At 46.9% G+C, this 25,347-nt stretch overlaps 1 protein-coding gene across 1 annotated transcript in view; it reads right to left on the reverse strand.

The window, feature by feature from the left end:
- Positions 1–25,347, reverse strand: part of DHRSX (dehydrogenase/reductase X-linked) — a 195,705-nt gene that overhangs the window by 20,789 nt on the left and 149,569 nt on the right. Inside the window, exon 6 of the mRNA XM_078362397.1 lies at positions 4,622–4,829. Coding sequence (XP_078218523.1) covers positions 4,622–4,829 — 208 coding nt within the window. The remainder of the gene's footprint in view (positions 1–4,621; positions 4,830–25,347) is intronic.

Raw genomic sequence — 25,347 nt, forward strand, 5'->3', positions numbered from 1 at the left:
GAAAAGGAAGGAAGGAGGGAAGGAAGGAAGGAAGGAAGGGAGGAAGGGAGGGAGGGAGGGAGGGAGAAAAGGAAGGAGGGAAGGAAGGAGGGAAGGAAGGAAGGAAGGAAGGAAGGAAGGAAGGAAGGAAGGGAGGGACGGAGAGAAAAGAAAGGAAGGAAGGAAGGAAGGGAGGGAGGGAGGGAGGGAGGGAAAAGAAAGGAAGGAAGGAGGGAAGGAAGGGAGGGAGGGAGGGAGGGAGGGAGAAAAGGAAGGAAGGAGGGAAGGAAGGAAGGGAGGGACGGAGGGAAAAGAAAGGAAGGAAGGGACGGAGGGAAAAGAAAGGAAGGAAGGAAGGAAGGGAGGGAGGGAGGGAGGGAGAAAGGGAAGGAAGGAAGGAAGGAAGGAAGGAAGGAAGGAAGGGAGGGAGGGAGAAAAGGAAGGAAGGAGGGAAGGAAGGAAGGAAGGGAGGAAGGAAGGGAGGGAGGGAGGGAGGGAGGGAGAAAAGGAAGGAAGGAGGGAAGGAAGGAAGGAAGGGAGGGAGGGAGGGAGGGAGGGAGGGAGGGAGAAAAGGAAGGAAGGAGGGAAGGAAGGAAGGAAGAGAGGGAGGGAGGGAGAAAAGGAAGGAAGGAGGGAAGGAAGGAAGGAAGGAAGGAAGGAAGGGAGGAAGGGAGGGAGGGAGAAAAGGAAGGAAGGAGGGAAGGAAGGAAGGAAGGAAGGAAGGAAGGAAGGGAGAAAAGGAAGGGAGGGAGGGAGGGAGGGAGAAAAGGAAGCAAGGAGGGAAGGAAGGAAGGAAGGAAGGGAGGGAGGGAGGGAGGGAGAAAAGGAAGGGAGGGAGGGAGGGAGAAAAGGAAGGAAGGAGGGAAGGAAGGAAGGAAGGAAGGAAGGAAGGAAGGGAGGAAGGGAGGGAGGAAGGGAGGGAGAAAAGGAAGGAAGGAGGGAAGGAAGGAAGGAAGGGAGGGAGGGAGAAAAGGAAGGAAGGAGGGAAGGAAGGGAAAAGAGAGGAGAGGAGGAGGGCAGGGGAGGGGAAGGGTGCGGAAGGGAGGAGAGGGGAGAGGGGAGAGGTGGAGGGAGAAAAAAGAAAAGAAAGCTTGAACCCAGGGGGTGGAGGTTGCAGTGAGCCAAGATCACGCCACTGCACTCCAGCCTAGATGACAGAGCAAGACTCCATCTCAAAAACAAACAAAAGAACAACATCCAAAAAACGGAAGGGAATAGCTGGGGTATGAGTCGTTGCCCCAGACCTGTCCCTCTGTGGGAATTCACTCAGGGTGGTGGCAAAAATATTAAGGGAGAAATAGTAGAGAACGTTATAGAATATAGTCTGGAACCCTTTTGGAAGGCAAGGCCTAAGGGTTGTTTTCCGTAGTTCCTGGCTGAAGGCAGCCAGAGTCTCTTGGCAGAAGCCAGAGAGATTAGGTGTTGGGATTCACTCGAGGTGTCTGGCAAAATATTAGGGAAATATTAGGGAATGTTTTAAGATTATAGTCTTGAACCTTTTGGAAGGCCGATGGGTTTCTTTTTTTCATGTTTTAAAATTATGCTTTAAGTTCTGGGGTACATTGGAGATCATGCAGGATTGTTACATAGGTACACATGTGCCATGGTGGTTTGCTGCATCCATCCCCCCGTCATCTACATTATGTATTTCTCCTAATGCTCTCCCTCCGCAACTCCCCCATGCCCTGCTATCCCTCCCCTAACCCACCTACCCCCCAACAGGCCACAATGTGTGATGTTCCCCTCTCTGTGTCCCTGAGTTCTCATTGTTCAACACCCACTTATGAGTGATAACATGCGGTGTTTGGTTTTCTGTTCTTGTGTCAGTTTGATGAGAATGATGGTTTGTAGTTTCATCCATGTTCCTGCAAAGGACATGAACTCATCCTTTTTGATGGCTGCATAGTATTCCATGGTGTCTATGTGCCACATTTTCTTTATCCAGTCTATCCTTGATGGGCATTTGGGTTGGTTCCAAGTGTTTGCCATTGTAAACAGAAGGCTGAAGAACGTGCTGAAGGCAGCCAGTTCAGATATTAGAGCTTTACGTCATGGGAAAAGACATTACAGACAATAAAAGCTTCCCCAGTTAACTTTGTTTATCCCACATCCTTTTGGCTCTTTTAACCGTGGTAATTATCTACAAACATGTTGACTTAGAACCTCTGTTATTAAATCAATACTGAATAAATGTGAGGAGGAGCAGCCAGTGGTAGTCGATTAGCTGCAATCGCCCTTGGAAAGCAGTTCAGGACCATCCGTAGCCCATTCTCATCACCGAATGGGTGTGGGAGTGTATTTCATTCACCTGTCATTAAGTCAGGGTCTGCAGGACAGACCTGTGCATGTGGTGATGAAAGTCTCAATTGGGGCACAAATAGAAAGGAATGTGAGTAGTTTACTTAGCTAGCTTGTTTACTCATGTGTTTTGTTTTGTTTTGTTTTTTTGAGATGGAGTCTTGCTCTGTCACCAGGCTGGAGTGCAATGGTGCAATCTCGGCTCACTGCAACCTCTGCCTCCTGGGTTCAAGTGATTCTTCCACCTCAGCCACCCAAGTAGCTGGGACCTCAGGCGTGTGCCACCATGCCCAGCAAATTTTTGTATTTTTAGTAGAGACGGGGTTTCACCATGTTGGCCAGGATGGTCTCGGTCTCTTGACCTCATGATCTGCCTGCCTCGGCCTCCCAAAGTGCTGGGATTGCAAGCGTGAGCCACCATGTCCGGCCGCATGTGGTCTTAAAACTAACCTTTGAGCTGGATGGCCTCTCAATGGCGGGGAGGTGAACCTGAGATGTTACCCACTAAGGGTGTTTGCTTTGGGCATCAGAACCTGTCCTTCGATCTTTAACCTCTGCTTGTCTGTACTCAAGCATTTGCCAGCTAAACTGTACTGGATAAATGCAAGTCTCAGTGGCTGGTTGGAGCCGGCTGCTATGTCTTTACAGAATTCCCCAAGGAGTCTGTAAGCCAACCAGTCCCTCGGTTGAATTGGCCAAAATATAATATCTGTGTGTCAATGTACTTTATTCAACCGTCACTAAGTTAAGGTCTGCAGGACAGACAGCCACAGGTAGTGATCTTGACACCCCCTTGATTTCTGTGTCTCCCAAGGCACAGGGTAAAGCTCTTCTCTGAAATTCCCCAATGTCTGGACCCACCAAAGGAGGAGGAAGGACCCGGGACCCCTTCCCTGTGTTTCTGAACCCGTATCGCAGGAGGGAAGACGGCATCTGTCAACAGCTGTGTACAAATGCCTCAGAAACCACTGTCTGTTCTGTGGTTCAACCGCCTGTGTCACGGACCACTGTACATGCTTCCAACCCATTCACTTCCCTTCAAAACCATTTACCGTTCCCCTAAATTCACCCCAATTCCCCACTCCCTGTCCCCTAAAAAGAAGAGTACATACCCCCGGTGTGATGGGGCAATCCCTCTGTCTTTCTCCTCCGCATATGAGAATACGTTTTTGTGACCTTTCCTTTATTCATCTTGGAATAAAGGAAACTGTATTTTGTGAGTTGATTTTTCGGCAAACCTTTGGAGGGCAAAGGAGGACGTTTTTCCGTTGGCCCTACCATAGCATCGACGAAGGGTCTGCATCTCCTAAGAAGATTCATTTATGGCCACTACGCAGCGACATGGGGTCACCTACCAAGCTTGCAGACAATCAGGGTTTTGGGGTGAGAATGTAGAAATAAATCCCTGAATCTATGCACCCAGCACCCCACACGTGCTGCCTGGAAGTGGCTGTGTCAGAGGTGTGTGAACCAGAGTGACTCCATCTTCAGTAGGGGCTGGGTAAACTGAGGCTGAGCCCTACTGGGCTCCATTCCCAGATGGTGAAGGCATTCTAAGGCAGAGGATGAGATAAGGGGTCAGCACAAGATACAGGTCACAAAGACCCTGCTGACAAAACAGCCTGCAGTAACGGAGCCAGCCAGAACCCAGCAGCACCAAGATGGTGACAAGAGGGACCTCCGGTCATCCTCACTGCGACGCTCTCACCAGAGCCATGACAGTTTGTAAACGCCATGGCGACGTCAGGAAGCCACCCTGCATGGTCTAGAAAGGGGAGGCATGAGAAACCCACCCCTTATTTAGCATATCATCAAGGAATAACCATAAAAATGGGCAACCAGCTGCCCTCAGGGCTGCTCTGTCTATGGAATCACCATTCTTTATTCACTTATTTTATCTTTTTTCTTTCTTTTTGAGAAGGAGTCTTGCTCTGTCACCCAGACTCAAGTGCAGTAATGCGATCTCTGCTCACTGCAACCTCTACCTCCTGGGTTCAAGCAATTCTGTGCCTCAGCCTCCTGAATAGCTGGGCTTACAGGCACCTGCCACCACGCCTGGCTAATTTTTGTATTTTTTAGCAGAGATGGGGTTTCACCATGCTGGCCAGGCTGCTCTCGAACTCCTGACCTCATGATCCACCCACCTTCGCCTCCCAAAGTGCTGGGATGACAGGCGTGAGCCACCCTGCCCGGCCTATTATTTTCTTGATAAACTTGCTTTCATTTTGCACTGCGGACTCCCTGAGATCCAAGAACCCTGTCTTGGGGTCTGCATGGGGAGCTCCTATTTCCCGTAAACAGCTTTAGGTGTAGCCATGAAAGCACAGAAGCTGAAGCGCCTTACCTTGAAAAGCAGCCAGCTGAGAAGCTTCTTCACCAGACGTGTACCCCAGAATACATGTCTGTAGAGGTCCGTGTCGACCACGCCGGGGTCCACAACATTGGCCGTCACGTGGCTCCCCGTGGCCTCCAGCAGCCGCTGCAGGTGGTAGGTGAAGAGGACGAGGGCCAGCTTGCTCTGGGCGTAGGCTCCGTGGGGTGAGTAGCAGGCACTTCGGGGCAAACAGGATAAGGTGTAAGAGGCTGATGGCATTCACGCCTGAACGCTTCATCCTGACGGCATCCGTGGCTTCGGCCACGTCTACAGGCAGCCACCTCCCCTGGACCCACGTGTGGTCGCATAGTCTCTTGCCCAGTGTTCCAATGCATGTGTATTTTTCTAGTTCGTCTATTACAAACTCATTCCTTAACTGTACCGGGGTCAGAGATGTTAAATTATGTTACTAATTTATTTTTAGAGGCTCACTCTGTCCACCCAGTCGTGAATAACCCACCCCTTGTTTAGCATATCATCAGAAAATAACCATGTTCTATTTTTTTGAGATGGAGTCTCGCTCTGTCGCCCAGGCTGGAATGCAGTGGCATGATCTGGCTCACTGGAACCTCCTCCTCCCAGGTTCAAGAGATTCTCCTGCCTCAGCCTCCTGAGTAGCTGGGATTACAGGCACATGCCACAACTGCCAGCTAACTTTTGTATTTTTAGTAGAGACAGGGTTTCACTATGTTAGCCAGGCTGGTCGCAAACTCCTGACCTCATGATCCACCCACCTCAGCCTGCCAGAGATGTTATTATTTTACTTTACTTTTTTTTTTTTTTTTTTTGAGATAGAGTCTCACTCTGTCGCCCAGGCTGGAGTGCAGTGGTGTGACCTCAGCTCACTGCAACCTCTGCTTCCTGTGTTCAAGCAATTCTCTTGCCTCAGCCTCCCGAGTACCTGGGATTACAGGCGTGTGCCACCACGCCCAGCTAATTTTTGTATTTTTAGTAAAGCCGGGCTTTCACCAGGTTAGTTAGGCTGGTCTTGAATTCCTGACCTGGTGATCCACCCGCCTCAGCCTCCCAAAGTTCTGGGATTACAGGCGTGAGCCACCGTGCCCAGCCAGAGATGTTAATTTGTGTTACTATTTTTTTTTTTTTTTTTTTTTTTGAGATAGAATCTCAGTCTGTCGCCCAGGCTGGAGTGCAACGGTACAATCTCGGCTCACCACAATCTCCACCTCCTGTTTTCAAGTGATTCTCTTCCCTCAGCCTCCCAAGTAGCTGAGAGTACAGGCACTCGCCATCACACCTGGCTAATTTCTCTATTTTTAGTAGACATGAGGTTTCACCAGGTTACGCAGGCTGGTCTCGAACACCTGACCTCAGGCGATCCAGTGATTTAGACCTCCCAAAGTGCTGGGGTTACAGGCATGAACCACAGTGCCAGGACTATGTTATGAATTTTTGAAAGGGGGAGTTCTTAATTTTTTTAAATTTTGAAGTTCTAATTATTATAAATATATAATGATTGTACCTATTTACATGGCACATGTGATAAAAAATTTTCTTATTTTTGAGACAGTGTCTCTCCCTTGCCCAGGCTGGAGTACAGTGGTGCAATCATACCTCACTGTAGCCTCAAACTCTTGGGCTCAAGTGATCTTCCTGCCTCAGCCTCCAGGTCAGCTGGGAAAACAGGTGCGTATCACCACGCCCAGCTAATTTCAATTTCTTTGTAGAGATGGGGTCTAGTTTATGCTACCCTGGCTGGCCTTGAACTCCTGGCCTCAAGTGATTCTCATGCCTATATTCCCAGAACCTTGGGAAGCCAAGGCAATAGGACCCATTGACCTCAGAAGTTTGAGACCAGCTTGGGCAACAGAGCAAGACCCCACCTCTACAAAAAACTTTTTAAAAAATTAGCTGGGTGTAGGAGGAAGTATTTGTGGTCCCAGTTCCTGCGGAGGGTTAGGTAAGAGGATTGCTTGAGTCCACAAGGTCGGAGCGGCGGTGAGCCAGGTTCACTGCACGGCCCTCTAGCCTGGGCAACAGAGTGAGACCCCGATTCCAAAAGGAAAAAAACAGAACAAGGCTTGTCTCCGACCCCAAATCCGGAGACAGATTTGAGCCTGACCTCTGTGTTTTTGCTCTCCAGCCTTGCGATAAAAGAAATACCGGAAAAAAAGAAACGGTCTTTCTGAGAAGCCGGTGCCTCCGTCTTCGCCCCTGTGGATATGAGGCAGGAAGCCCATTTGCTTAATCAAAGGAACACAAGATTTTCCTCTGATATTAACGTAGCTCATATCAGCTTTTTGGGGGGTGGGGATTGATGTGCCCTCATGGCTGTTTCCCCTTATCCTTTCAACCTCAATAATTATTTTTTATAATACGAGAAAAACCATGGATGTGATTCACCCGATTAAGCATTCAGCACATCTCAGCGGAATTGCTAATGCGGCTGGATGCCCCACGTGACTGGGCCTCCCACCAGTTCAACGTCACTTGTTCATCTGGTCTCCTTTGTTTCTCTGTTTGTTTTTGAGACGAAGTCTGGCTCTCTCGCCAGGCTGGAGTGCAATGGCGCCATCTCGGCTCACTGCAACCTCCGCCTCGTGGGTTCAAGCGATTCTCCTGCCTCAGTCTCCCGAGTGGCCCGGGACTGCAGGTGTCTGTCACCACACTCACATTCCCCGTGTTCCCCGTCCCACATTCCCTGGGTTCCGTGTCCCACATTCCCCGTGTTCCCCGTCCCACATGCCCCGGGTTTCGTATCCCACATTTCCAGGGTTCCGCATTCCACATGCCCTGGGTTCGGAGTCCCACATTCCCTGGGGTCCCCGTCTCACATGCCGCAGGTTCCGCGTCCAAAATTTCCGAGGTTCCCCTTTTGACATTTCCGGGGTTCCCCATCCCACATGCCCCGGGTTCCCTGTGTTCCCCGTCCCACATGCCCCGGGTTCCCTGTGTTCCCCGTCCCACATTCCCCGGGTTCCGTGTCCCACATTCCCCGGGTTCCCGGTTCCATATTCTCCAGGGTTCCCCGTCCCACATGCCCTGGGTTCTGCGTCCCACTCCGTGCGTTCTCCTGGGTTCAACCGATTCTCCTGCCTCAGCCTCCCGAGTGGCCCGGGACTGCAGATGCCTGCCACCACACCGATATTTCCGGGGTTCCCCTTTCCACATTCCCCGTGTTCCCCGTCCCACATTGCCCGTGTTCCCTGTCCCACATGCCCCGGGTTTCGTATCCCACATTTCCGGGGTTCCGCATTCCACATGCCCCGAGTTCAGAGTCCCACATTCCCTGGGGTCCCCGTCTCACATGCCTCGGATTCCGCATCCCAAATTTCCGGGGTTCCCCTTCCCATATTCTCCGGGGTTCCCCATCCCACGTTCCCGGGTTCCCCTTCCCGCATTCCCCAGGTTCTTCGTTCCACATTCCTGGGGTTCCGTGTCCCACATTTCCGGGGCTCCCCATCCCACATTCCCCAGATTCCGCATCTCACATTCCCGGGATTCCCCTTCCCGCATTCCCTGGTTCCACGTCCCAAATTCCCAGGGTTCCCCTGCCCCCATGCCCCATGAGGCTTCCCATCCCTCATGTCCCAAGTTCTCCGTCCCGCATTCCCCGGGTTCTGCGTCCCACATTCCCCAGGTTCCGCGTCCCACATTCCCCGGATTCCCCTTCCCACATTCCCCGAGTTCCCTGACCCACATTCCCGGTGTTCCCCCGTTCCACATTCTCCAGGATTCCCCTTCCCACATGCCCCGGGTTCCACGTTCCACATTCCCTGGGTTCCCCGTCCCACATTCCCCGGGTTCCGCGTTCCACATGCCCCATGTTCCGCATCCCACATGCCCCGGGTTCCGCGTCCCACTCCGTGCGTTCTCCTGGGTTCAAGCGATTCTCCTGCCTCAGCCTCCTGAGTAGATGGGATTACAGGAGCCCAACACCACGCCCAGCTAATGTTTGTATATTTAGTAGAGATGGGGTTTCACCATCTTGGTCAGGATGATCTCTGTCTTGACCTCATCATCTGCCCGCCTCAGCCTCCCAAAGTGCTTTTTTGTCTTTTTTGAAACAGGGTCTCACTGTGTCACCAGGCTGGAGTGCAGTGGCGCGATCTTGGCTCACTGCAACCACCACCTGCCCGGTTCAAGCGATTCTCCTGCCTCAGCCTCCCGAATAGCCCAGGACTGCAAGTGACTGCACCACACCCAGCTAATTTTTTTTGTATTTTTAGCAAAGACTAGAGTTTTGCCATGTTGGCAGGCTGATCTCCAACTCCTGACCTCAAGTTAACCACCCACATCAGTCTCCCAACGTGCTGAGATTACAGGCATGAGTCACCTGTGGTCTTTGTTTTTTAGATTCTCACCCAGGCTGGAATGCAGTGGCACAACCTCTGCCTCCCGAGTTCAAGCAATTCTCGTGCCTCAGTCTCCAGAGTAGCTGGGATTACAGGCACATGCCACCATGCCGAGCTGATTTTTTTGTATTTTCAGTAGAGATGGGAGTTTTACCATGTTAGCCAGGCTGGTCTCGAACTCCTGACCTCAGGTGATCCATCCGCCCAGACCTCCTAAAGTGCTCCATTACGGGCGTGAGCCATCGTGCCCGGCCACATGTGGTCTTCGTGATGAGTCTCAAATCATAAAACACATTCGCAAAAGCAATTTCACAAATTTACCAAGCTACGAAGAATTTTCCTTACATGTAGTGAAAGGTCTGCAGTGTGCTAAGCATGTTAAATTCTTTGCATCTTGGTTCCAGCAGCTTAGAGGAACGTTTTAGTGATATCACAGGACGCAGTGATAAAAATCGATCCCATAACTGGTACACTGAGAAATGTCCCTCTCTCTCTCTGTCCCTCATAAGCTCAATCACCAGAAGCTTAGAAAACTGGCTGTTTCCAGTTATGTCCCTGTAAATATGTTCCACGTTTAATAGTGATGCCTTAGAAATACTTATTTTTTTTTGAGACGGAGTCTCATTCTGTTGCCCAGGCTGAAGTGCAGTGGTTCAATCTTGGCTCACTGCAACCTCCGCCTCCAGGGTTCGAGCGATTCTCCTGCCTCAGCCTCCTGAGTAGCTGGGACTACAGCCGCACGCCACCACACCCAGATGATTTTTGCATTTATAGTAGACACGGGGCTTCATCAGGAGAGCCAGGCTGGTCTCGAACTCCTGACGTTAGGTGATATGCCCGCCTCGGCTTCCCAAAGTGCTGGGATGACAGACATGAGCGGCTGGCCCTGGTGTTGCTTTGTCCTCTTCCTGTTATAAAATGTTCAATAGACACCGTATTTCCCAGATGAAAAGCAGAACATCACAACTACAGAGCAGACAGGAAACTATATAAAACAATTAGATACCCGCTATATTAATGTATTTATTTTTTCATAAAGTAAATGAACAAAACCAACAATTATGCCTCTGTTGGGTCTCAGAAAAGGACGCCCTAAAATGAAGAGCTTATAAGCAGCCTCAGAAGCAAACCTTTCTCTCCGACCTTCTCCCACCCACCTGTCTCTCAGACCGATTTTGCCCCAAGGAAGCCATAGAAACTAGAATCCGTCTTTCCCAACGTGGGTCCTAGAAACCGAAACACCTTTACCTCAATGCCAGCCATAAACCCTAAAAACAGAACTCTAACTTTCCCACCACCCTGAGTATATAAAAGCTGGCCATAAAGAAATTCCCTGGCCTGGCACGGTAGCTCACGTCTGTAATCGAAGCACTTTGGGAGGCTGAGGTGGGTGGATCACTTGAGGTCAGGACTTCGAGACCAGCCTGGCCAACATGGAGAAATCCTGTCTCTACTAAAAATACAAAAATTAGCCGGGCGTGGTGGCAGGTGCCTGTCATACCAGCTACTTGGGAGGCTGAGGCAGGAGAATCGCTTGAACCCGGGAGGCGGAGGTTACAGTGACCTGAGATGGCGCCACTGCACTCCAGCCTGGGCGACAGAGTGAGACTCTGGGAAAAAAAAATTAAGAGACTGGAAGAATTAAGACAAGGAAATTGAGCTGTTCAGAGCTCAAGTCCCCTCTTTGATCCAAGATAAACCGCAAACCCCCAATTACTGTCGAGATATCTTTTTAGGCAAACTTCTCCGATCTCCTCACCCCAGGGGAATGGAAAATGGGGGAAACAGGGAGTCATTAAGAGCAGGGAGGCAGAGACTGGCTTTCCTGCTGCGTCTTTTAACTGTCACGTACCAGCATTCGCTTCTCAATCTGTGGGGTTGATTGATGGGTAAGACGAATGGTTACTTTAAAAATCAGAGCATGTACCATCCAAAGGCGGATTTCTCCAGAGTAAATGGATGGTCTGTGTAATTACGGCTTTATGCGGTAGTGTGGAGAAGAGAGAACTAACATTGTTTAAAAATACACTGTGGGGGCGGGGGAAAGTCAATAAATGTCTCTACAGGAGGTGTAGAAATGAGTTGAAGAGGGCACGTAGTTTCAGCAGAGATTCCCTGGGGTGGAAGTTAGGGATAAAGCCGTATCCACACCAGAAATGGGAAAGAATGGGCCGGGCGCTGTGGCTCGCACCTGTAATCCCAGCACTTTGGGAGGCCAAGGTAGGTGGATCACCTGAGGTTGGGAGTTTGAGATCAGCCTGACCAACCTCAATGGAGAAACCCTGTCTCTACTAAAAATACAAAATTAGCCATGAGTGGTGGCAGGTGCCTGTAATCCCAGCTACTTGGGAGACTGAGGCAGGAGAATCGCTTGAACCCGGGAGGCAGAGGTTGTGGTGAGCTGACATGGTGCCATTGCACTCCAGCCTGGGCGACAAGAGTGAAACTCCATCTAAAAAACAAACAAACAAAAAATTAAATAAATAAAGAAATGGGGAAGAATGAAAGCAAATACACAGGAAGCCACAGTTGCCCATGAAGATTTCTAAATGAAACCCTCAAGACGGACAAAACTCATTGGTATTAGGCGGGGCGTGGTGGCTCATGCCTGTAATCCCGGCACTTAGGGAGGCCAAGGCAGGCAGGTGGGTTGAGCCAGGGAGTTCCAAACCAGCCTGGGCAATACAGTAAGACCTTATCTCTACGAAACATACGGAAAGTATCTGGGTGCGGTAAAGCGCAGCCGTAGACCCAGCTAGTTGGGAGGCCGAGGTGAGAGAAAATCAGTTGAGCATGCTGGGCCGACATTGCAGTCAGCCAAGATGGTGCCACTGCACTCCAGCCTGGGCCAGACATGGAGACTCTGTCAAAAACAACAAGAAATCATTAAACGCGCTTTCTTGTTGAATAAGAAGCTGGGCAAGAATCACTTGATGCTAAATCTGGCTCTTCTGAAATGGTATTTGAGTTTTCCATTTTTTTGCTTATTATATAAAGCATGACTCTCTTGTCATCAGAGGCCACGAAGACTAGGCCAGGCGCGGTGGCTCACACCTGGAATCCCAGCACTTTGGGAGGCTGAGGCAGGCGGATCACGAGGTCAGGAGTTCGAGACCACACTGGGCAACGTGGTGAAACGCTGTCTGTACTAAAAATACAAAAATCAGCTGAGCGTGCTGCTGAGTGCCTGTAATCCCAGCTACCAGGGAGGCTGAGGCAGGAGAATCGCTTGAACCTGAGAGGTGGAAGTTGTAGTGAGCCGATATCGCACCAATGTACTGCAGCCTGGTGACATGGCGAGACTTTGTCTCAAAAATAAAAGTAAAAGAAAGAAATCGTGAAGACTGAGCCGACTTTGAGTGCTGATGATAGGAAAGGGGCTGTTTCTATGTTACCGTGCGAGTACTGTAGAGTGTACACATGTAATATCTTGGTACCTCACCAGTCAGCCTCTGTAAACGGTGTCCTTTTATATGGATCAACAGGCAGTATTTGCACTCTGAGAGGCAGTGGTGTAGAAGCAGAGACAACGGAATGGTCTTATGTTCACTTCCTGTGAACACGTTGCATTGCAGTGCATTTCCGTTGCAGGAGAGGAGTGGGTAATCGCGTGGCAAATGCAATTATGGAAACTCAATCTGCTACTCGTGACGTAGTTGAACGTAGGTATTTTTCCAGTGCTCGTTAAACCTGATGACGATCACTGTTTCAATGAGTAATTATGGCTGGCATCTAATACACTGATAACAATCCTTGGTGTCTACATTGAATTTTCCCTTTGAGAGGACAAATAACTCTGGTATATTCTTTCTAGGATATCTACATTTAACATACTTGATAGCTGCCATCTACATGTAACATTCTCAACAACTGTCACCTACATGGAACATTCTCAACAACTATCACCTACATGAAACATTCCTGACAAGTATCACCTACATGGAACTTTCCCGACAACTATCACCTACATGGAAGATTCTCGACAACTATCACCTACATTTAACATTCTCAACAACTATCACCTACATGAAACATATCAATAACTATCACCTACATGGAACATTCTCGATAACTATCATCTACATTTAACATTCTTGATAACTATCATCTACATGTAACAGTCTTGATAACTATCATCTATATTTAATGTTCTTAATAACTATCATCTACATTTAACATTCTAGATAACTATCATCTACATGTAACATTCTTGAAAACTATCATGTACATGTAACATTCTTGAAAACTATCATGTACATGTAACATTCTTGACAACTATCAACCCAACTCAGAACATACTGTGAACGAAGAGACTTCTTTGAGTTTTTCCGCTAAGAGAAAAAAGACAAAACAACCCGGACATGGCATGTATCTTGTAACCGGTAGCCTCATCCAAACACCCTGATACTTTGGCTAATAGACACACAGTGAGTGTAGCAGTTGCCTGATGTGTATCTCTCAACACAGGAGGAACGTGTTAAACCTTTACTGAAATCCGAATCGCTACTGGATAGCACACTCAAAACACGTTTCACAGCTCACAGTCTATACACGATAGTTTCACCGGATGTGAAGACATGTTTAGAAACAAAATAATAAAGAAGTGACCCGAAGTTACCTAAGTTGAGAAACTCAAACCAAACCAGCCACGTTCACAGAGAGGCACTCCCATACCTACAACACCTCCATCACTGCGTCTTTAAAGGGACATCAGAGGGAAATAAAGAATTTCTTATATAAAGAATCTACGATGGCTGGATGCGGTGGCTCATGCCTGTAATCCCACCATTTTGGAAAGCTGAGGTGGGTGGATCATTTGAGGTCAGGAGTTCAAGACCAGCCTGACCAACATGGTGAAAACACATCTCTACAAAAAAATACAAAAATTAGCCAGGCGTGGTGGTGGTGCCTGTAATTCCAAGCACTCGGGAAGCTGAGACAGGAGAATTGCTTCAATCCAGGAGGCGGAGGTTGCAGTGAGCTGAGATCACGCCACTGCACTCCAGCATGGCTGCCTGTTGGATCCCAAGAGCAAAACTCCATCTCAAATAAAATAAAACATAACAAATTTAAGGGTCTCACAGGAAAGGAATCTTAAAGATTAGAAGGTATGTTGGGAGATATGTGACCCTTTTTTTTTTTTTTGAGAGGTTGTCTTGCGCTGTCACTCAGGCTGGGCTGGAGTGCAGTGGCTCGATCTTGGCTCACTGCAACCTCCCCTCCCTGGTTCAAGCGATTCTCCTGCCTCAGCCTCCCAAGTAGCTGGGATTGCAGGCAACTGCCACCTAGCCTGGTTGATTTTTTGTAGAGATGGGATTTCGCCATGTTGGCCAGGCTGTTCTCGAACTCCTGACCTCAAGGGATCTCTCGCCTCTTCTGGAACTTTGTTTTCAATAGCTCATGCCTGGGAGGAAATACAGACACTGTCTACAGACACTCTTCATGCATGATTTAATGACTGTAGCAGAAGGGACTGAGTCAAATGTCAGTAGTTGCACTGCACACAGATCAAACACGGAGCTGAAGTTCCTGAACTGTGAGTGTGAGACCCAATCTAGATGCTGAAGTAAAGCATAGTATCCCAGTGACTAGAGAAGCTAGGCGGGAGGATCGCTTGAGGCCAGGAGTTCAAGACCAGCCTGGGCAACACCGCGAGATCCTGTCTCTACAAAGTATTTAATAATTAGCTGGGTGTGGTGGTGCACATCTGAACTCTCAGCTACTGGGAGGTGAAGCAGGAGGACCACTTGAGGCCAGGAGTTCAAGACCAGCCTGGGCAACATAGCCAGACCCTGTCTCTACAAATAAAATTATAAAAACCAGGTGGGCATCGTGGCACACACCTGTAGCACCAGCTACATGGGAAACCGAGGTAGGAGGATCATTTGAGGTGGGGAGGTCAAGGCTGCAGTGAGCAAATGATGCCACTGCACTCCAGCTTGGGTGAAGGAGCAAGACCGTTTATAAAAAAACAAACAAACAAAAAAGCAATTCCTCCTCTACTCATCAATAAATTAAATAATGAATAGTTGATATGTTGAAGTTTTTTTCTGCTTGTAATTGGAGCTACTGTAAAAACAGGAGTGTTTGTTTCCTGGCAACAGGACTTCCCGGCACCTCGTGCAATTGACGGACCTTGTGCAGAGATACTCTCTACTGTCATTTCTTAACAGGAACATGCATCGGGTGGTGGACAAAGTAGAAATAACGTTAACGGAAATAATCCACGAATGTTTATCCCCGACCACCAAATATAACATTTTTTTTTTCGAGATGAAGTCTTGCTCAGATGCCCAGGCTGCACATGCCCCGGGTTCAGAGTCCCACATTCCCTGGGGTCCCGTCTCACATGCCGTGGGTTCCGCGGCCGAAATTTCTGGGGTTCCCCGTCCCACATTCCCCGGGTTCCGTATCCTACATTCCCAGGATTCCCCTTCCCGCATTCCCCAGGTTCTTCGTCCCACATTCCCAGGGTTCCGCGTCCCACATTTCCGGGGTTCCCCTTCCCACATTCCCCGGGTTTCGCATTCCCCGTGTCCCGCATTCCCCGGGTTCCCCGTCCCACATTCCCCGGGTTCTACATCCCACATTCCTGGGATTCCCCTTCCTGCATTCCCCAAGTTCTCCGTTCCACATTCCTGGGGTTCCGCGTCCCACATTCCCAGGGTTCCCCTTCCCGCATTCCGCCAGTTCCCCTTCCCACATGCCCCGCGTTCCCGTCCCACATTCCCCAGGGTTCCTCTTCCCTCATTCCCCGGGTTCCCCTTAACACATTCCTCGGGTTTCCGTCTCATATGCCCCGGGTTCCCTGTTTTCCCCATCCCACATCCCCTGGGTTCCGCATCCCACATGACCCGGGTTTGGAGTCCCACATTCCCTGGGGTCCCGTCTCACATGCCGTGGGTTCCACATCCGAAATTTCTGGGGTTCCCCGTCCCACATGCCCTGGGTTCCCCGTGTTCCCCTTCCCACATTCCCCGGGTTCCCCGTCCCACATTACCGGGGTTCCGCATCCCACATGCCCCAGGTTCCCGGTCCCACATGCCCCGGGTTCCGCGTCCCACATTCCCGGGGTTCCGCGTCCCACATTCCCCGGGTTCCGTATCCTACATTCCCGGGATTCCCCTTCCTGCATTTCCCAGGTTCTTCGTCCCACATTCCCGGGGTTCCCCTTCCCACACTCCTCGTTCCACGTCCCACATTTCCGGGGTTCCCCTTCCCACGTTCCCCGGGTTCCCAGTCCCACATGCACCAGGTTCCACGTTCCACATTCCCTGGGTTCCCTGCCCCACATGCCCCGGGTTCCCCGTGTTTCCCATCCCACATTCCCCTGGTTCCCCATCCCACATGCCCCATGTTCTGCATCCCACATTCCCAGGGTTCCCCGTCCCACATTCCCCGGGTTCTGCATCCCATATGCCCCGGGTTCCCCTTCCCACATGCCCCGGGTTCCCCGTCCCACATTCCCCGGTTTCTCCTTCCCACATTCCCGGTGTTCCCCGTCCCACATGCCCCGGGTTTCCCGTCCCGCATTCTCCGGGTTTCCCGTCCCGCATTCCCGGGGTTCCGCATTCCACATTCCCAGTGTTCCCCGTCCCACATGCCTCGGGTTCCACGTTCCACATTCCCCGGGTTCCGCGTCCCACATGCCCCGGGTTCCTCGTCCCACTCCGTGGGTTGCTCAGTGACTGCTGTCTGCAGCACGTGCTGCTGGCTGTGCCGAGACCCCTCCTCCCTCTCCCTCCTCCCTCCCGCCAGGCCCTCCTGCACAGCAGACACCCCACACACGCCTGTAGCCCCAAGCGGCCGTCATGGAAGGCTTGCCCCCCACGCGCCCAGCCCTGCCTCAGGCCTGGGGTTAGGGAAACCGGGCATGGCAGAGCTGTTCTTCTTGCTAGGGGGTCCCAGGTAAATCCTTCAGCATGGAGCCAGAGGCAGGAGGTCTACGCGGTCCTGCAGGGAGAGCTGATGGCAAGGATGCATGGAGCATCACACTCTGAGCACCTCTGCCCAGCAGACACAGGGAGCACCGTCCCCAGAGCACCGGTGTCCAGCAGATGCAGGGAGCATCACTGCCCAGCAGACACAGGGAGCACTGTCCACAGAGCACCACTGTCCAGCAGACACAGGGAGCACTACCCCCCAGAGCACTGCTGTCCAGCAGATGCATGGAGCATCACTGTCCAGCAGACACAGGGAGCACTGTCCCCAGAGCAACTATCACCTACATGTAACATTCTTGACAACTATCACCTACATGTAACATTCTTGACAACTATCACCTACATGTAACATTCTTGACAACTATCACCTACATGTAACATTCTTGACAACTATCACCTACATGTAACATTCTTGACAACTATCACCTACATGTAACATTCTTGATAACTATCACCTACATGTAACATTCTTGATAACTATCATCTACATGTAACATTCTTGATAACTATCGCCTACATGTAACATTCTTGACAACTATCATCTACATGTAACATTCTTGACAACTATCGCCTACATGTAACATTCTTGATAACTATCGCCTACATGTAACATTCTTGACAACTATCATCTACATGTAACATTCTTGACAACTATCGCCTACATGTAACATTCTTGATAACTATCGCCTACATGTAACATTCTTGACAACTATCATCTACATGTAACATTCTTGACAACTATCATCTACATGTAACATTCTTGATAACTATCATCTACATTTAACATTCTTGATAACTATCGCCTACATTTAACATTCTTGATAACTATCATCTACATGTAACATTCTTGACAACTATCATCTACATGTAACATTCTTGACAACTATCATCTACATGTAACATTCTTGATAACTATCATCTACATGTAACATTCTTGATAACTATCGCCTACATGTAACATTCTTGACAACTATCATCTACATGTAACATTCTTGATAACTATCGCCTACATGTGACATTCTTGACAACTATCATCTACATGTAACATTCTTGACAACTATCATCTACATGTAACATTCTTGATAACTATCGCCTACATGTAACATTCTTGATAACTATCGCCTACATGTAACATTCTTGACAACTATCATCTACATGTAACATTCTTGACAACTATCATCTACATGTAACATTCTTGATAACTATCATATACATGTGACATTCTTGACAACTATCGCCTACATACATGTAACATTTTTGACAACTATCGCCTACATGTAACATTCTTGACAACTATCCCCTACATGTAACATTCTTGATAACTATCGCCTACATGTAACATTCTTGACAACTATCGCCTACATGTAACATTCTTGATAACTATCATCTACATGTAACATTCTTGACAACTATCATCTACATGTAACATTCTTGATAACTATCATCTACATGTAACATTCTTGATAACTATCGCCTACATGTAACATTCTTGATAACTATCGCCTACATGTAACATTCTTGACAACTATCGCCTACATGTAACATTCTTGATAACTATCGCCTACATTTAACATTCTTGATAACTATCATCTACATGTAACATTCTTGACAACTATCATCTACATGTAACATTCTTGACAACTATCATCTACATGTAACATTCTTAATAACTATCGCCTACATGTAACATTCTTGACAACTATCGCCTACATACATGTAACATTCTTGACAACTATCGCCTACATGTAACATTCTTGATAACTATCGCCTACATGTAACATTCTTGACAACTATCATCTACATGTAACATTCTTGACAACTATCATCTACATGTAACATTCTTGATAACTATCATCTACATTTAACATTCTTGATAACTATCGCCTACATGTAACATTCTTGACAACTATCATCTACATGTAACATTCTTGACAACTATCATCTACATGTAACATTCTTGATAACTATCATCTACATGTAACATTCTTGATAACTATCGCCTACATGTAACATTCTTGACAACTATCATCTACATGTAACATTCTTGATAACTATCGCCTACATGTGACATTCTTGACAACTATCATCTACATGTAACATTCTTGACAACTATCATCTACATGTAACATTCTTGATAACTATCGCCTACATGTAACATTCTTGATAACTATCGCCTACATGTAACATTCTTGACAACTATCATCTACATGTAACATTCTTGACAACTATCATCTACATGTAACATTCTTGATAACTATCATATACATGTGACATTCTTGACAACTATCGCCTACATACATGTAACATTTTTGACAACTATCGCCTACATGTAACATTCTTGACAACTATCCCCTACATGTAACATTCTTGATAACTATCGCCTACATGTAACATTCTTGACAACTATCGCCTACATGTAACATTCTTGATAACTATCATCTACATGTAACATTCTTGACAACTATCATCTACATGTAACATTCTTGATAACTATCATCTACATGTAACATTCTTGATAACTATCGCCTACATGTAACATTCTTGATAACTATCGCCTACATGTAACATTCTTGACAACTATCGCCTACATGTAACATTCTTGATAACTATCGCCTACATTTAACATTCTTGATAACTATCATCTACATGTAACATTCTTGACAACTATCATCTACATGTAACATTCTTGACAACTATCATCTACATGTAACATTCTTGATAACTATCGCCTACATGTAACATTCTTGACAACTATCGCCTACATACATGTAACATTCTTGACAACTATCGCCTACATGTAACATTCTTGATAACTATCGCCTACATGTAACATTCTTGACAACTATCATCTACATGTAACATTCTTGACAACTATCATCTACATGTAACATTCTTGATAACTATCATCTACATTTAACATTCTTGATAACTATCGCCTACATTTAACATTCTTGATAACTATCATCTACATGTAACATTCTTGACAACTATCATCTACATGTAACATTCTTGACAACTATCATCTACATGTAACATTGTTGATAACTATCATCTACATGTAACATTCTTGATAACTATCGCCTACATGTAACATTCTTGACAACTATCATCTACATGTAACATTCTTGATAACTATCGCCTACATGTGACATTCTTGACAACTATCATCTACATGTAACATTCTTGACAACTATCATCTACATGTAACATTCTTGATAACTATCGCCTACATGTAACATTCTTGATAACTATCGCCTACATGTAACATTCTTGACAACTATCATCTACATGTAACATTCTTGACAACTATCATCTACATGTAACATTCTTGATAACTATCATATACATGTGACATTCTTGACAACTATCGCCTACATACATGTAACATTCTTGACAACTATCGCCTACATGTAACATTCTTGACAACTATCCCCTACATGTAACATTCTTGATAACTATCGCCTACATGTAACATTCTTGACAACTATCGCCTACATGTAACATTCTTGATAACTATCATCTACATGTAACATTCTTGACAACTATCATCTACATGTAACATTCTTGATAACTATCATCTACATGTAACATTCTTGATAACTATCGCCTACATGTAACATTCTTGATAACTATCGCCTACATGTAACATTCTTGACAACTATCGCCTACATGTAACATTCTTGATAACTATCGCCTACATTTAACATTCTTGATAACTATCATCTACATGTAACATTCTTGACAACTATCATCTACATGTAACATTCTTGACAACTATCATCTACATGTAACATTCTTGATAACTATCATATACATGTAACATTCTTGACAACTATCGCCTACATACATGTAACATTCTTGATAACTATCGCCTACATGTAACATTCTTGACAACTATCGCCTACATGTAACATTCTTGACAACTATCGCCTACATGTAACATTCTTGATAACTATCATCTACATGTAACATTCTTGACAACTATCATCTACATGTAACATTCCTGACAACTATCATCTACATGTAACATTCTTGATAACTATCATCTACATGTAACATTCTTGATAACTATCGCCTACATGTAACATTCTTGACAACTATCATCTACATGTAACATTCTTGACAACTATCATCTACATGTAACATTCTTGATAACTATCATCTACATGTAACATTCTTGATAACTATCGCCTACATGTAACATTCTTGACAACTATCGCCTACATGTAACATTCTTGACAACTATCATCTACATGTAACATTCTTGACAACTATCATCTACATGTAACATTCTTGATAACTATCATCTACATGTAACATTCTTGATAACTATCATCTACATGTAACATTCTTGATAACAATCGCCTACATGTAACATTCTTGACAACTATCATCTACATGTAAGATTCTTGACAACTATCATCTACATGTAACATTCTTGATAACTATCATCTACATGTAACATTCTTGATAACTATCGCCTACATGTAACATTCTTGACAACTATCGCCTACATGTAACATTCTTGACAACTATCATCTACATGTAACATTCTTGACAACTATCATCTACATGTAACATTCTTGATAACTATCATCTACATGTAACATTCTTGACAACTATCGCCTACATGTAACATTCTTGACAACTATCCCCTACATGTAACATTCTTGACAACTATCCCCTACATGTAACATTCTTGACAACTATCATCGACATTTAACGTTGTTGACAGCTATCACCTACATGGAACATTCTTGACAACTATCATCTACACTGCACTCCAGCCTGGGTGCTTGATGTATACCAAGAGCAAAACTCCATCTCAAATAAAATAAAATACAACAAATTTAAGGGTCTCACAGGAAAGAAGATATGTTGGGAGATACGTGTCCCGTTTTTTTTGTTGTTGTTGTTTTGTTTTGTTTTTTGAGAGGTTGTCTTGCGCTGTCACTCAGGCTGGACTGGAGTGGACTGGCTCGATCTTGGCTGACTGCAACCTCCCCTCCCTGGTTCAAGCAGTTCTCCTGCCTCAGCCTCCAAAGTAGCTGGGGTTGCAGGTGTCCACGACCAAGGTGGGCTGATTTTTTGTAGAGATGGGGTTTCACCATGTTGGCCAGGCTATTCTCGAACTCCTGACCTCAAGTGATCTCTCGCCTCTTGTGGAACTTTTCTTTTCTTTTTTTTTTTCTTTTTGAGACGGAGTTTCGCTCTTGTTACCCAGGCTGGAGTGCAATGGCGCGATCTCAGCTCACCAGAACCTCCACCTCCTGGGTTCAGGCAATTCTCCTGCCTCAGCCTCCCGAGTAGCTGGGACTACAGGCACGCGCCACCATACCCAGCTAGTTTTTTGTATTTTTAGTAGAGACGGGGTTTCACCATGTTGACCAGGATAGTCTCTATCTCTTGACCTCATGATCCACCCGCCTCAGCCTCCCAAAGTGCTGGGATTACAGGCTTGAGCCACCGCACCTGGCCAGAACTTTGTTTTCAATAGCTCATGCCTGGGAGGAAATACAGACACTATCCACATTCTTCATTCATGGTTTCATGACTGTAGCAGAAGAGACTGAGTCAAATGGCAGCAGGCGCACTGCACACAGATCAAACATGGACCCGAAGTTCCTAAACTGTGAGTGTGAGACCCAATCTAGATGACGACGTAAAGCATAGTATCCCAGTGACTAGAGAAGCTAGGCGGGAGGATCGCTTGAGGCCAGGAGTTCAAGACCAGCCTGGGCAACATGGCGAGATCCTGTCTCTACACAGTATTTAAAAATTAGCTGGGTGTGGTGGTGCACATTTGCACTCCCAGCTACTGGGAGGTGAAGCAGGAGAATCACTTGAGGCCAGGAGTTCAAGACCAGCCTGGGTAACATGGCGAGATCCTGTCTCTACACAGTATTTAAAAATTAGCTGGGTGTGGTGGTGCACATTTGCGCTCCCAGCTACTGGGAGGTGAAGCAGGAGAATCACTTGAGGCCAGGAGTTCAAGACCAGCCTGGGCAACATAGCCAGACCCTGTCTCTACAAATAAAATTATATTAAAAAAAAATAGGTGGGCATGGTGGCACACACCTGTAGCACCAGCTACATGGGAAACTGAGGTAGGAGGATCATTTGAGGCGGGGAGGTCGAGGCTGCAGTGAGCAAATGATGCCACTGCACTCCAGCTTGGGTGACAGAGCAAGACTGTTTATCAAAAAAAAAAAAAAAAAAAAAAAGTAATTCCTCCTCTACTCATCAATAAATTAAATAATGAATAGTTGATATGTTGAACTTTTTTCTGCTTGTAATTGGAGCTACTGTAAAAACAGGAGTGTTTGTTTCCTGGCAACAGGACTTCCCGGCACGTCGTGCAATTGACGGACCTTGTGCAGAGATACTCTCTACTGTCATTTCTTAACAGGAACATGCATCGGGTGGTGGACAAAGTAGAAATAACATTAACGGAAATAATCCCTGACCACCAAATATAACTTTTTTTTTTTCCGAGATGGAGTCCTGCTCAGACGCCCAGGCTGCAGAGCAGCGGCGTGATCTTGGCTCACTGAAACCACCACCTCCCGGGTCCAAGTGGTCCTCCCGTCTCAGCCTCCCAAGTAGCTGGGATTATAGGCACCCACCATCGTGCCTGGCTAATGTTTTGTTTTCTTTTAGTGGAGACAGGGTTTCACCATGTTGGCCAGGCTGGTCTTAACTGCTGACCTCAGGTGATCTGCTGCCTTGGCCTCCTGAAGTGCTGGGATTACAGGTGTCAGCCACCAGAGCCGGCCATAACTTAACTTTGTAACCAAGCTACTCATTTCTTCAAGAGTCAGTTGCATTAGTTACAAACAATTCTCAATATATTCTGTCCACCTATTCCATTCATTTTGTTGTTGTTGTTGAGATGAAGTCTTGCTCTGTCACACAGGTCAGAGTGCAATGGCACGATTTCAGCTGGTTGCAACCTCTGCCTCCTGGGTTCAAGCAATTCTCCTGCCTCAGCCTCCCCAGTAGCTGGGATTACAGATGCCCACCACCACGCCCGGCTAATTTTTGTAATTTTAGTAGACGGGGTTTCACCATGTTGGCCAGGCTGGTCTCAAACTCCTGACCTCAGGTGATCTGCCCGCCTCGGCCTTCCAAAATTCTTCCCACTGACATTTATTTCACCACAGGGATGAGCCCAGTGGTTCTCTCATGCGTAAAACTCCCTTGGATTTTTGGAATACGTGACAATACTGTGATTTATTCGTTCACAGGAATGCTAATTTTCCAAGCCAGGAAATCAATTTTGGCAATTAACACTAATTACTGGCAGTGATTTTATCAGGTGAAAGCCAACAACCACATCTTTCATACAAAAAGTAAGTGGCATATTTTAAATTCAAGAGTTTCTCACATTTTAGCATCAGAATTCCCTGAAGACTGTCTCTTCATCAACCCCTGCTCTCCAAAATTTGGGTTCAGCAGATGTGGGGTATGGCCTGAGAATGCCGAGCATCTCTGCGGCAAACGCTTTCCCTCTTGATACTGATTTTGCTGGTCTAGGAGAGAGTCGTGTGAAAGCCTGATTCTCAACTGTGTCAACCCTTTGGGTAAACATTAAACAGAATGATAGAATTAAAGGCCTGCTGGCCGGTCAGGATTCATTTTACATAATCAGACTGGAGAAGCCAAAGAAGAGACCAGGAAACGAAAAGCAATGTGGGTTTCATGTCTCAAAAAAAAAAAAAAAAAAAAAAAAATGGTGGAAGTGGCCGGGCGCGGTGGCCCAGGCATTAATCCCAGCACTTTGGGAAGCTGAGGCGGGCAGATCGCCTGAGGTCAGGAGTTCTAGACCAGCCTAACCAACATGGTGAAACCCCATCTCTACTAAAAATACGAAAATTAGTAGAAACGCTGTCTCTACTAAAAATACAAAAAATATGAGCGATGCTCTCAAAACCTTTTTTTAATATCTAGGTGCTTTTATAGGAAGAACAACTCTCCTATCAATTGCAGTTGGTAAGATAACCTTTCTGAGGTTTCTTACGTGATGATGATGCTCAATTTCTATTAAGTGCATGAACTTGGTTTGTAACATCTAAATGCTTTAGAAAGTAGCTGTCATTTCCGTTGGGTGGGGTTGTTCTGGATCTGATCTGCTCCCCTTCATTATTTAAAACAGAGATTGTGGTCGGGCGCGGAGACTCAGGCCTGTCATTCCAGCACTTTGGGAGGCTGAAAGGGGAGAATCGCCTGAGGTCGGGAGTTCGAGCCCAGCCTGGAAAACACGGAGAAACCCCATCTCTACTAAAAATACAAAAATTAGCCTGACGTGGTGGCGGGCACCTGTGTTCTACCTACTCGGGGGACTGAGGCAGGAGAATCGCTTGAACCCAGGAGGTGGAGGTTGCAGTGAGCTGAGATGGCGCCATTGCACTCCAGCCTGGGTGACAGTGCGAGACTCTGC

Source organism: Callithrix jacchus, chromosome X, assembly GCF_049354715.1.
Source record: "Callithrix jacchus isolate 240 chromosome X, calJac240_pri, whole genome shotgun sequence".
NCBI lineage: Eukaryota > Metazoa > Chordata > Mammalia > Primates > Cebidae > Callithrix > Callithrix jacchus.